Source organism: Seriola lalandi, unplaced genomic scaffold, assembly GCF_002814215.2.
Source record: "Seriola lalandi dorsalis isolate HSWRI2012SDOR001 ecotype SW California unplaced genomic scaffold, Sedor1 jcf7180002054482, whole genome shotgun sequence".
Lineage (NCBI taxonomy): Eukaryota > Metazoa > Chordata > Actinopteri > Carangiformes > Carangidae > Seriola > Seriola lalandi.
In genome coordinates this window covers 984,293-998,438 of record NW_019525035.1, presented here as the reverse complement: position 1 = coordinate 998,438, position 14,146 = coordinate 984,293, and the positions used below count along the sequence as shown (strand labels likewise).

At 45.9% G+C, this 14,146-nt stretch overlaps 1 protein-coding gene across 1 annotated transcript in view; it reads left to right on the top strand.

Moving 5' to 3' along the window:
* The first annotated feature begins 933 nt into the window (after positions 1–933).
* The window catches only part of LOC111659539 (5-hydroxytryptamine receptor 2A), a 40,759-nt gene continuing 27,546 nt past the window's right edge, over positions 934–14,146 (top strand). Inside the window, exon 1 of the mRNA XM_023412519.2 lies at positions 934–2,752. Within this exon, the coding sequence (XP_023268287.1) occupies positions 2,287–2,752 (466 nt within the window). The 5' untranslated portion in view covers positions 934–2,286. The remainder of the gene's footprint in view (positions 2,753–14,146) is intronic.

Here is a 14,146-nt window from a genome sequence, read left to right as displayed (position 1 = left end):
TTGATTTTGATCCTTTCTCCTACAGATGAACTCCCTCTGAGGCGACCAACAGAGAAGCTCTTTTATTTTTTAAACTGCGAGTTCAAATTCAAAATTGTTCATTTGAACCTCTGTGAGCTGAACGCTGAGCTCGACTAAAGCTGCAATAACAGGGTTTTTCTTTTTGGCCACTTGGGGGCAGCAGAGGGAAAAATAAACACAACACTGACGTAATTATTCAGTTTATATGTTGAACTTATGTTGTTACGTGTTACAGATCCACGCGGTGATTCACGTGTTGTGGCGTTTGGCAGGAATTCCGTGGCGTTCCCTGACGCAGCGGGGTCGTACGAGTGTTTTACAGAGAGGACGACGGGTGACGTTGCCCATGGTTTTCTTTGAGCTCTGTGTTTGGTCTCCACCACCTCCTGAGGGAAACATCTGGCTGCGCAGCTGCTAAATGCTCCACTGTGTTCACCGGCTGCTCTCTGACTGAGCAGGTAGAGGACAGAGGCTGATTACAGATGTTTTTTCTGAAGATGTCGACGTTGGCCGACGTTAGGGTCGACGTAGAAATATTTTTAACATCAGGTGAAAACAATCAGATCTGTGCGGAGCAGTGAGGAGGAGGACGCTGGAACCTTCCTCACACTAATACAAGAACAAAACATTAACGTCAGATTTGCATCTTTTGAGTTTTCACTGGAGAATTTGATCCAAGATATTTGTTCCTACATTTTGGATGGAAACTTGACTGGAGGGAGAGAGAGGCAGCAAAGACACAGGAAGGTTCAGAGAGAGAAACCAGAGAGAACAGGACTCAGCAAAAGGAGAGAGAGAGAGATGCTTAAAGAGAGAGAGCGAACCAATACGGTACGAGGGAGAGAGACCCTGAGTAAAGAGAGAGAGAGAGAGATAGAGCACAGGGGATCCCAGTGAGAAAGCTGCAGAGAGAGAGAGGGAGGCTGCATTCAGCTCCTGATCATCACTGAAGGAAACTCACCAACTTACCGACACCTGAACACCACATGAAACCTCTTCAGAGATTTCCCTCCTCTTCTTCTTCTTCTTCTTCTTCCTCCTCCTGTTTTTTATAATTTCTCTCTCTTTTAGGAAAGTGACACAGAGTAAGAGACGTGGAAATACCCCCGGAGGAAAAGATGAAGGTTTTATAAACTGCAGATTTACGGAGCTGAAGGAATCCTGAGGTGATTTTAAGGAGGATTTGGAGAGTGACTGACGGTTTCCACCGCGGGGATTATGCAACCGGAGGAGGGACAATTATAAAGGAGTATAAAAGATCTCTGGAGGCTGACACTGTTTTTGGACACAGGAATGTTTCTATTAAGAGTCTGGAACCAAACTGACGTGAGTGAGTGAGTGTGTGAGTGTGTGTGTGTGTGTGTGTGTGTGTGTGTGTGTGAATGAATGAAAAAGAGAGAAGGGAAAGTTAGGGTAACACACACACACACACACACACACATACATGCACATGTCAGATATCATCATGTTCATCATCCATCTCTATCTGCTGCCGTCGCACTCTCACAGGTGCAGGGACGAGCTCAGACAAGACAACAAGGGTTTTCACACACGTCCATGAAAGACGCACACACACACACACACACCGTAGTTACATGTGTGCAGGTATGTAGTTCAGAGGGGAATCCCACCTTCACACGATACCTCTGAACTCCTCGTGACAATCTGCAGCAAAGTGACAGAAGCTGAATGTTCTTGTGTGTTTGCATCAGGAAACTCAAAGACCGGAGGTCACGGTTTCTCTGTCTGAAGCGACAGATGATGATGATGATGATGATCCGTAACATCCCGGACTTCGAGGATGAAATTTGATTTTTATTTTCTGAAGTGACTGAAGACGTGAGTTAAAATCAGTCCAAGGTTTGGTTTGGAATATTTCACCCGGAGACAAACCGGATCACTTGTTCCTGTTGTGTTTTTTGTCCGACGCTGCACACACGGTGACGGCGTCCTCTGAGACTGAACAGCTGCTCTTTTTGTTGCACCTAATTCAGCAACGTGTCAGTTTGTTTCCTCGCGCGGAAAAAATCATCTGTTGATCCTCTCACAGACAGTTCAAGGCCGGAGAGGTTTCCTTCCGAGACGATGGAGTGAACGAGAGATGGGACGTATCGCGTTACGATCCGTTACTCGAGTGATTCACCTGGACAGCCGAGCGGGAGAGCGACTCAACCATGACCAGACTTTTCCTCGCTCTTGTTTTACTCTGACCCGTTTTCCCAGGCAGCGCTCCTGAGGCGTTTGTGCGTCCACCGAGCTGACGCCATGAACCTGCGCGGCGGCAACGTGTCGGAGTTGATCACTAATGTCGTCAGAGCCGCCGCCGCCGCTCCGGAGGCCAACCCCTGGCCTCCACGTGGACTTGAGGAAAGCGCCCTACGGGTCAATAACGGGACAAACTCCGGGTGTCAAGGAAACGACGCGCTCCGCAATGGCATCGACGCGCAGCTGGGGAACTGGTCTTTCCGTGACGCCGGCGAGGAGGGGGCCGGCAGGATTTACGAGTCTCAGTGTCCGCCCCAAGAGATGGCGGCGGAGAAGAACTGGGCGGCGCTGCTGATCCTAGTTGTCATCGCCGTCACGGTCATGGGCAACATCCTGGTGATCCTGGCGGTCTCCCTGGAGAAGAAGCTGCAGAACGCCACCAACTATTTCCTGATGTCACTGGCGGTCGCTGACATGCTCCTGGGCATCCTGGTCATGCCGGTCTCCATGGTGACCATCCTCTACGGTAAGCACCGAGCGACACTGATATCGGGCTTCATTGAATTGACTCTGTGGTTTAGATCTGTGGCACTTCAGGTCTGATGCATGAGTGTGTGACGGAGCTGCAGGACAGAAGGAGAGCAGCAGTGATGGAGGTGTGGAGGGCTGTTGACAGTGATGTGTTTTATGAACGTCTGTACAGGGATGAACTGAAAGGAGCCCTTCAGGACAATAATGCAGCTGCTGTATCAGCAGCTTTAAAACTAACTTCGATGCAAATGTTCAGCCGGGTCCAAAAAGGTCTGAGGCGGCGTCTGATTGGAAACGTGATCTCCGACTTTTGGAGCCCGCTGTGTGTGGAAATAAAACAGAAAGCAATTAAATAAAGACGGAAAACATCTCCATCTTACACAGAGATAGAACAGGGCCGGATTCACCTGTTGGGGGGGCGGGGGCAGGCACTTCCTGTTGGGACCACCTGTGTGTGGAGTGTATTTCACCTCCAAGTTGCCTTCACTCACACGTCACGCTACTATTATTTGATGAAACTTTATTTAAACCTACACGAGGTGAATTCAGAAAGTTAAGGAGGAACCTTTGCACTCGGGTATCGGATTTAGATTCGACACGTCGTCTGTAACATCTGTAACATCTGCAACAGCCTTTACAGTCCGCATACTTGGCGCCCAACAAATTTCCGTTTTGAAATGAGAAAACCAAAATCGGGGAAAAAGCTCGTTTCCATTTAGAAACAGAGGAACAAATGACGTGATTATTATAAATGGAAATCGGGAAAAAGAAATACCTGTGTGGAAATCTCAATTTTCCGAGTTATATTAAAAAAGATCTACATGAAACTGAAAAAGATGATTTCACAAGAAAATTAGATGAAGGTTCATTTTGTCGTTTATTATCGAAACATTTTCCATTTTTTGTTTTGCAATGTCTAAAGCGTTTTGACTATAATTCTCCGGCTGCCTCGTACCTGGAGCTTTTACACTGCGGGACTGAGAGTTGACAGTCCTGAGAGGAACGTGGTGAAATCTCCGGTCCTCACTGTGAGACACGTCCTCCGGCAGCCAGTGTCCCGCTTTGGAGACTAAAGACAGTGAGCGGAAGAAAACGTCAAGAGTGTCAGAGATTTAGGAATGAAATAAAACGATGACAGAACAATATTTCCCAGGTGCCCCCTTCTGGAAGAAGTTTAGGGGGAAAAACCGTGGAGGTGAAATGAAAAAGGGGTTTGTGGGAGTTCATCAGAGCGGCACAGATGGATGATGACGTGTCTCTCCTCCTCTATACTTTCTCTATTGACATTGAAGCGCCGCTATTCACCACGATCTGACAGCTTCACACTGATGTTGTAGATTGTGTAAGTCTCATCTCACACAGTGTGACACGCTGTTACACACACTCACACACGACTGGCGTTCCCACAGTCTAAAGGTCGATATGAGGTTTGGTTGATCTGTTTTGATGGAGGTGAAACTCTCCTGGTGGAGTCATCAGCTCAGTAAGATACTCCCAAGATGCTTTGCGCTCAGCTAACAGAGGTGATACCTCATAAGCTGCTTTTTTGCTTTATTGTTGTTATTTGCTCTATTGTTTATATTCTATTATTTTCTATTCTCTCTTTCTAAGTATTTGTTAGTGGCAGTTATTTTTCCTAGTGTGGGACTAGTAAAGGAATATCTTAAAGTTTTATTAACTTTCCACAAACTGATATTGAACCTGATAATATATTTACTTCACTAAAATGTTCAGATCAATTTTCGTCAATCAGTTTCTTAAATTAGCCTTTGATTATGTTCTAATACCAGATTACTCACCGACCTCTGAGCCGCGGCTCCGCTAACTGCTCCGCTAACTGCTCCGCTTTGACTTAAACGCTAACATCAAGCTAACAGTCACGTTTAGCTGGACACAGTGAGTGAGAACTTTCACTAACTTCAGCGTCTGTCACTCCATGTAACATTCGGAAAGATATTTCAGTCTGAACCTCGCGTGTTGAAGCGAGGGGGAGGAGCCAGGAGATCGCCAGCAGCGCTCGTCCTCTGGGGAACATGAATGTCGGTATGAAATTTCACGGAAGTTGAGATAGACAGTGTTTCAGTGTGGACCTGGCTCGACCAGCTGATGCCGCCCTCCCCAGGGTAATAAATCTTGGAGGTATGAATACGGGGGGGGGGGGGGGGGGGGCTCAGCCCGCCGCTCTGTATCTGAACGCCGCTGTCATTCAGGTGGCTGCTGATTTATGCTTCGCTCTGTGAGCTTCAGGAAGTCGCCTCCCTCCTCTGCTGTCCCTCATTTTCTCTGTTTATCTGTCTGTCACTGCCCCCCCCCCCCCACACACACACACACACACACACACACACACACACAGCCTCTGATAACCCTGTCACACACACACACCTTCCACCGTCCGTCACTGTTGCCCATTTCCAGCTGATCCTGGCTTCCCTCTGTGTCTCTGTAAATGCCACGCGCCGCTGCTCTCATAAGAAGCTTTAAGCCGTAAGTAGCAAATTCATTTGCATGAGGACGAGCGCGGTAAATTAGTCAGCAAGGAAGAGCGCCTCCGAAAAGAACGACCCCCAGCGCTTATGACTCGCCTTCCCCCCGTCTTTAATGAGGAGACAAAAGAACTCATTAGCGGCACCGGCGCCAAACATAAACACACGCTGCAATTACTTCCTGGTTGTTGTTACACTGATTCATTCGGCGACTGGGAGAGGGCAGAACAATGATATCACAGAGAGGGGGGTCGGGGCGAAGGGTGGACGGGGTTATTATTGAAGCTAAAGAGAAGATCACGGGTGAGATGGAGAAACGGGGCTGTGGCTGGTTATTAATGAGGTCGTGGATTAGTTTTGTGTTTGTGAAGATTGGATTATCAATGGGGTCATTAATGAGGTCACAGGTGATCACTGTTGTTATACATGAGACTGGGTGAGATGATTAATGACACGATAATATTATAACTATGATGGATTGTGTTGAACCAACAGTAAGACAAGCAACTGATACTGATGAAATATTTACTAATGCTTTCTAGAAAAGTTCTACTCCATTAATAATAACAACCTTTAGGTTGCCAGGTTGCGATAAATCCTCCTCCAGCACAACACTTTGTCTTTTTATCTTTTTAATTCATTAGTGAGGCGTCTCCGATGGACCATTTATCTTCTAGAAAAATGGCTGCAGGACACCTGGACTAAAACCCATTAAAGCTGCATCCATTCTGCAGGTCTGTGTCCATGTGTAGTGTGATTATAGATCAGCTCTAGCTTCTATATTAATACTGTGAAAGTATCAAAGCCTCAGTCCACAGAGAAATGCACACAGCCTGTATTCAGAAACTGAGCCTTAAAACCAGCCGTCAGGACTTCTGGAACTTTGTGATGTCACAACAAAGCAGTCACCAAGCCCCGCCCACCTGGACCCACCATCCAAACCTTGCAGGATTTGGTTTCTCTGAGTGTTTTTACCTGAAATCTGCTGTATTTTTATTGGATCACTCAGAAGACACTCAGCCAATCAGAGGAGAGGCTCAGAGCCTCCTCTCTTCTGATTGGCTGAACTTTAAATCCTGTTTCCCGTAGTTTTAGTAGAAACAACAGGAGACACGATTCACTTTGTTCCAGACCGAAATTTCACAACATCTTTTGGATGGAAAACTTCAGGTGTTCTTTGTATTTGATGCTAACAACACGCTAATACCTGCTAAACATCAGCATGTTAGCATTATCATGAAGCCCCTCACGGAGCTGCTAGCATGGCTGTAGAAGCTTGAACACATCTTGTCCAACAAGGACCACAGACACCAGCTATGAGTTTTTCATCACTTCATAATGAGTGTCATTTTTTTGCTGAAGCTTCCAGGGTGATTCTCTTTTCCCTGTAGATGTGTCGTCATATATCTGAGCTGAGTTGCTGTTTCCCACACAGCAGATATTTATCAGTTTACCGGCCAAACGATGAAAGGTTGTGGATGATGTGTTTGTCCTGTCTGCCCACTTTGGCGGGAGCCCCAGTAATGATTTGGAAATCCTGTTCGACTTTAACAAATCTATTAGGCTAAAACAAATATATCGAGTGTCCTGGGAAATTTGGGATTAAGTCGTCAGCGGGGCTGCGTGGACACTGTGGACGGAGCTTGTTTCATGTCTATTACACATGAAAGGCAAATAACCTTTTTCCTCCCTGTGAAGTTTTAATTGTGTGTCTCCTCGTCTGCGCCTTGTTTTCTTCTTCCATCCTCCGGAGATGAGCTGTCATAATAAACTCGACAGACTGAGGCGCTTCCTCACCTCGCACGATCCTCCTGACGCTGCTCTCAGCGCTTCCAACAGCTTGAATAACTGAAGGGTTTCACATGACTGGAACTTGCACCCATGATAGTTGAAGTTGTAAAGTTAAGGGCCTTGATTTAATTATCTATCATCAAAAAATATATATATAGAAAATGATGGTCATTGCGTCTTTTAACAGATGGCTCCTGCATAATTTTGGACATTTCTTTGAAGAAAATGCAGAGACGTTCATTTTCCCCAAGGAGATTGACGGCACTTTGAAATCTCGTTTTAAGGTGAGTTAGACTCTGACCTCGTCACCATACGGCAGATTTAGCTGGTAATGTTGAGATGATTCTGGCAATTTATCACATTTGTGGCACTTACTGGCAAATCAGAGCGGCAGAAATAATCTGTGTAAAGTTACTGCAGTGTGAAAATGTTTGGATCCAAAGAACTGACAGAATCCTTCAGAGAAACTTAGTTAATTGGCAAACTTGAATATTAAACAGGGAACTCCGTCCCTCCAGAAAGTGGCAATGTTGGAACAATTAACGCAAATTCAACCAATCTCTTCACATTTTTTGTCCAATAACCACAATTTTTCCCTCGAGTTGAACCAATCGGACCACTCCCTCCGCAAAACCTTGATGTACGTCACCAAACTCACTTCCTTGTTTCTGGTGTTGATGCGTGTTGTGACGCTGTGCGACATGAACGTCTCACATTTACCAACAAACATCACTGTTAAAGACCGTGTGAGGCGATTCCCCTGATGCTCTGCACCATGAAGGGTTAAATAGTTTTGTAACGCTGCAACAGAAGCAAAGATGTAGAGCTGCCGGAACGACGCTCCACTCTGTTTTTATTCTCCCGATGAAATAAAATATCTACAGTTCATGTAATCCATTTAAAACGCTTGGAGATCCGATCATCACTAAAGAGTCCGTCATGAAGAGAGCCGATAAAAACAAATGAAACGGTCAGAGTTGTCATACTGACATTTAAGGTGTATCGATTGATTTCCAAATGTCAATCAAGCATCAAGTAACACTCAAGAAAACATTCCACCTTAAGAGTCTCCGGCAGCTGCCAGAAGCCTCTGAGCTGCTCAGCACATTCTCATCCATCATTATTATAATGAATAATAATAATTAATGCTAATATTGTTGTAGAATTAGGACACATAGATACATCCACATCATTTGTCTAGAAGAATCTCTACGGGAACCAGAGATCAAGCTTCTGGTTTTTCTGTGTTAAAGGGAAAACATCAGTCAGTGCTGGTTTGAGTGCGACTGGGAACCTCTGCGATTATGCACATGTGATCTGATCACTGCGGCGAACGATCTAGATGCTCCGATCATGTTATTCTTAGCCCTTTAAAAAAGGGATTATCGTGTTCTTAATTATTCTTAGTCTTAATTCTTCAATCCTATTTTCTGTGTCTTGCTCTGCCGTCAGATTACTGCTGCCAGTGTGAAATAAATAGACGACTGCAGGGACTGAGTGAACCCAGAGCGGGAGATTCTGCTTCTCTTACTTCCTCTTTACTGAATCAGCCTCCTCAATGGGAGCAGTTTGCCCCCCCCACCCCCACCCCCACCCCCAGTTCCACTCAGGACGGGGCTTTTGTAATTCAGTTGCTCAGTAATCAGCGCCTTCACTAGAGGCAACAGTGAAAAACAGAGGACCTATGGGAACAGAGTCTTCCAGTGGACGCTTGCCGAGTCCTCGGTCTGCCAGCTCTGCTTCAGTCCTTCAGTCCTTCAGCCTCTGAGGCACAGAAGCTTCATGTCGTATTGATTTTCTGTGAATTTTGGGTTCAGATCCTCCCGCCTCTCCCCCCTCTCCCCCCTCTGAGGTTCTGATGTCTGTCGGCCGGTTAGTGTCCTTCCTTCCTCTTACTTTGAAGACTTTAACCCCACCAGCCATCCATCCATCCATCCTCCATCACTGCTCCTCCTCCTCCTCCTCCTCCTCCTCTCAGAGGGCGTATGACACAACAGAAACAAACGCTCCTGTTTCAAAGCCCTCGGGTTTTGTCCTCTTTCTTTGGACATGCAGCTGTGCAGGAGGAGATTTACTTAACAGATTAGTCTTTGTTTCTTCTGCGGATTCCTCTGTGATGCATCCGCGACTTAAATCCACTTCCTTCACGTCCTCCCGTTAAATCCTTTTTTATGTTATTCACAAACAAATGATCTCTCTAAAGCCAAAAACAAGAAATCTGTTCTCCATTTACTCTCCTCATCTGTTTTTAAGTGACTGTGACGTCGTCTTCTTTGGACTTTCTCTTTTCCCCCCGCATGCCAGTACACTTGAGTCTGATCTATATATATTGACATATTGCTCTGGAGTTAAACGATGCAGATCGATTCACCTTGATGAGGAAGCGGTTGCTAAGGAGGCGGTAAATCCTTCCAACTTCACACATCTCAGAGGCAACAAAGACGCAGTCCTCCTGTAACTCCCACCGTCTGTGACCTGAAGAAAATCTTTATTTGTAGAAAATAAAACTAAAAGAAAATAGAAATATAAAAATACACAGAGGCAGAAATAAAACAGCTACAACACCTGAGTCTTTTGAAACCGTCCCACAGGTCGTCTGTGCAGCAGGTTGTTATGACATCATAGTTACGTTTTGTTGCTAGGCGACATCTAGTGGTCGTCAATTACGTCAGGAGGACGAGGTGGTGGTGGATGGATGAACGTGACACAGGAGAGCGGCGTGTTCGATTCCCATGTGAAACCAGCAGTCGTTATTGTAACCATGACAACAGAGATCACCTAATGTTATTTTAACCCAAATCACGATCTCTTCCTAACGCTAACGGAGGCGTGACGGTTATTATAGTAACCAGTGGCGACAAAGGTAGGTATACTATGGTCAGTACAATCCGCGTGGTTATTATTGTAACCATGACAACCAACGCCTGGTACGCCCGCCGCAGTAGCTGTTGCAGGAGACACTCGTATCAGAGGGTTATTGGTCAGTTTCACCTCACGGCTAAAACAAACGTCATCTAACCCAACAGCCCCGCAATCAATAAATGAATGTACTGATTAATTATTGATTAATTGTTTGGTGATATTTTAGACAGTGTCTCTGTGCACAAACCCAGGCCTGTTAAAGATGGAGGCTGAAGAGCGGAGGCTGTTACAGCACAGGTGACGGTTTTCTCTCCACCGCCCCACGAACGGTCGACCTTTACACTGGAGTTCGGTGATGTCACCGGAGGAAATACGACCAAATACAGAATGGTGACGGTTCTCCTGCGTCTCGTGCAACAGGAGGGAGCTTCGCCACAGAGCGTAAAGTGGAGCAGCTGGATGAAGGGAGGGGATTTGCTCAGGATTTGGTTCTGGGAGCAGGATCTGAAGTGGGAGGTGCAGCGGCGGAGTCTGAATCCCAGAGCGGCGGGAGAAATCTGGGTGAAAAGCAAAAAGAAGAAAAATCGCTGTTCAGATGAAGCACAATCAGTGAACTTTGTTTGATGTGATCCTGAAGTGATTTCAGACGACAGTAAACCTCACTGAGGCGTTCAGGGAACACTTGTGGCTGAAGTTTTTCCTTCTTCTCTGTTCTCCCTCCTTCTTCTCTGATTACATTTCTGTAGTTTTCCAGGTTCATTGTTTTACTCTTCAGTAAAGTGAGTGATTCATGCAGTGAAGGGCCTCATTAAGAAACAGATGAAAACAGAGCAGAAGTCATTACAGCAGAGCTGTTTGTTCTTTCACCTCCTCGGGCTCTGTGGCGCTGACTGAAACAGGAACCACACGCCCTGCAAGAACAGCTGGGATCTACACACACACACACACACACACACACACACACACAAACAGGCCTTATCGCTAAAAATGTCTCGGTCCTGAACAAACCTGTCCAGAGACCTGCTGCAGGCCTCCGCAGCCCGAGCTCAGTTCACCGGCAGCAGAGAAGCGAGGGAGTGAAGTTCAACCTTCAGGTTGTTTGTGAACTCATCGTGTGTGACAGAAGAGAGGAGAGTAACGTCGTTTTCACTCATGAAATTCATTTCCTCCGTGGCAGCGCTGTGGCCGACTCATTCAGGAGCAGAACAGAGAGAGTTTATTGAGGATAACTCAACTTATAAGGTATCAAATCACTAGTGAGTCGTGGGGGCGTGGTCATTAACCGAAACGACCTGTCCCATTTCAAAGGCTCCTTCAAAGGCAGCTCTCTTTTCCTGGGCAACGAAAGGCTCCGGTCGGTGGATCCTTCACGGCCCAACCTGTCCCAAGATTCATTGCACGGCATTAATGGAAATATCATGGCAGCAAATAACGCGCCAACAGAGAACCTGAGCATCGCACTTTTAAATGCAAATGATGTGTTTCAGCTCAGTTCAACAACAACAGAAAAAAAACAAGGGTCTTAAAACCTCAAGTTTTAGTTTTGTGTTGTCCCTGGTTGCTAGGTGACAGGACCTGTGCTTTGTAACGCAACAGTAAGGGCGGGAACAGGTGGTGACGCAAAACGAAAAATGCTCCGTAAACCAGAGCGTCTCATTTCGAATCGACCTCGGTGGTCTATAGACGGCGTCCTTCAACTGGACGAACCCAGCGCTGTTGACTGTGACAACATTAAGGCTACAAACAACCCATAATGCAACTCTGGTACTTTCTCTGTTCAAGAACTAAATATCTGATATTGTGAACTTGAATATTAAGACGATCCAGACTTTTCCAAACATCATTTATAGAGAAAAATAACATCTTCTGTTCAAGCTAATATAATATCCGGGGGGGGGGGCTGACTCTGGATGGTGTTGGACTGACAGATGGCTCATGTCCCTCTCCTGTCCCCCGCGGGCAACATGGCGGTTTTCTATAAAGTGATTACATGATGAAATGATTAAGGAACGGATGAATCAACATCAGAGATGAAGTGACATCAAACAGACGACAGAGGCAGAGGAGGTTAAATAGATCAAACATGGCCGTCGTGTCGCTCTGGAGTCTGTTTTCATCGCAGATAAAGACGAGCTGACGGGCTCTGGACTCAGGTCTCCATAATCTGAGCTCCCACTTCACCCTGAGGAGTCGGGCGGGTGTAACTGGGTGTAACAACAGTGACCGACTCCTCAGACGCTGCTGCTTCTTCTTCTTCTTCTTCTTCTTGGTCGCCTTGATGAGGCAGTTGACCGCCCCGAGCAAAATAACCTCTAATTCCTCTCCTGATAGAAGAAGAGGATGAAGAAGGGATGTGGGCAGAGGGAGAAAAGAGAAAAATAGCCAGTTTGTGCTCAACTGCAGGAGATGGAGGAGATTTTTCCTCCTTTTGAGCGTCGCACAAAGCAGCCTGAACAAAAACGAGTAGAGGCAGCCTTCCTCCTCGTCCTCCTCCTCCTCCTCCTCCTCTTCCTCTTCCTCTTGCATGACCAGACAGAACAAAATGAAACAGATGCAAACTAAAGGGCAGAGGTGTTATCAGGCTCTGCTGGCCAGATGTGAGACAACAGGGCAGAAGGTCGAGATGTGGAAGGAAAATGTCAAAATAAGAGCGGGGGGATGGGGGGGTGAACTGTCCCTTTAGTCTGACATTGTAAAGACAGTAGTGGAATAAAAACGTTCTCATATCTGGCTTTTGATAGTTGTGGCTTGTTCACTCGGGCAAACTTTTCTCCTGATTCCTGAGAGCAGTGTATAATTAACGTTGAATAATTAGGGCTTATGATGACACACTGCTTTGGCGCGCTGTAACTTGGATCCAGCACATTTGCTTCAGTCTCAGGGGAGAAAACTCACTTTCCTGTCCAAGTCCACTGCAGACACAAGCTCATCTCATACGTCCTCGAAACTGCAGCCGTCTAAACGCTGTTTAATCACCTGTGTGTGTGTGTGTGTGTGTGTGTGTGTGTGTGTGTTTAATGCTGCTGCAGTCACACGGCCATGTTCTTACTTCACTTCTCTTCTGTTCCAATAATATCATCTTTATTTTAATCACAGCCATCCCCCCTGCTATTAGTAGCAGCTACAAATTACATGTTTCTTGAACACCTCACATGCAGGATATCAGTAGATGCTACAATTGACACGTTTCCTGAACGCCTCACATGTAGACCAAATGTTCCTTGAACAACTCACACGCAGACTAGATCTCCCCTGAACGCCTCACATGTAGGTTATCAGTCGCAGCTACACTTTATATGTTCCTTGAACGCCTCACATGCAGACTAGATGCTCCTTGAACGCCTCACGTGCAGACTATATCTCCTTGAACGCCTCACATGCAGACTAGATGTTCCTTGAACGCCTCACGTGCAGACTAGATGTTCCTTGAACACCTCACATGCAGACTATATCTCCCCTGAACGCCTCACTTGCAGACTATATCTCCCCTGAACGCCTCACATGCAGACTATATCTCCCCTGAACGCCTCACATGCAGACTATATCTCCCCTGAACGCCTCACATGCAGACTATATCTCCCCTGAACGCCTCACATGCAGACTATATCTCCCCTGAACGCCTCTCCTGATGGTGCACCTCTGATTTTCAGTGATGAACTCAGCAGCTGTGCTTGCGTTGTATATTTGCCTGAAAGCTGAGATCATAATATTTGTTTCCTGTTTAATTGTCGTCATTAATAAGTTAATTAATTAAATACAGAACGTGCTGCATAAAGCCTTGAACTCATGTAATGTTTTTAAAGTGTATTCGGAGCTTATATAATTTCTTTAGAAGTGTTCATGCACACATGCTGTGGGCTTATTACAGGTTGCACAGTGTTTTATTATTGTTGTTGACAGTGACGGAGCCTCTGAGGAGAGACGCAGCGAGTGACTCATGACTCTATTTCCAACAAGTAAAAACATATTTCTTTTACTTTAATTCTTCTAGTCGCGTCTCACTGTGTCTGTGTGCGTCTCTGTTTTGGAGAAGTGCTTTTGTTAAGATCTTTGTCCCACTGAAGAAAAAAAAACGTAAAGAGAAATAAACCAAACCAGAAGGAAACAAACAAACGATTCCAGTGAAAGAGGACGGAGCTGTTTGCCTTCGGCGCGCCACATGTAACGATTAAAGAACTCTGGCTATGTTTGAAAAATGCATTAAAGAAACATCTGCTGCTAAAGTTCAACATATGATGAAGTTGTGAATCCTG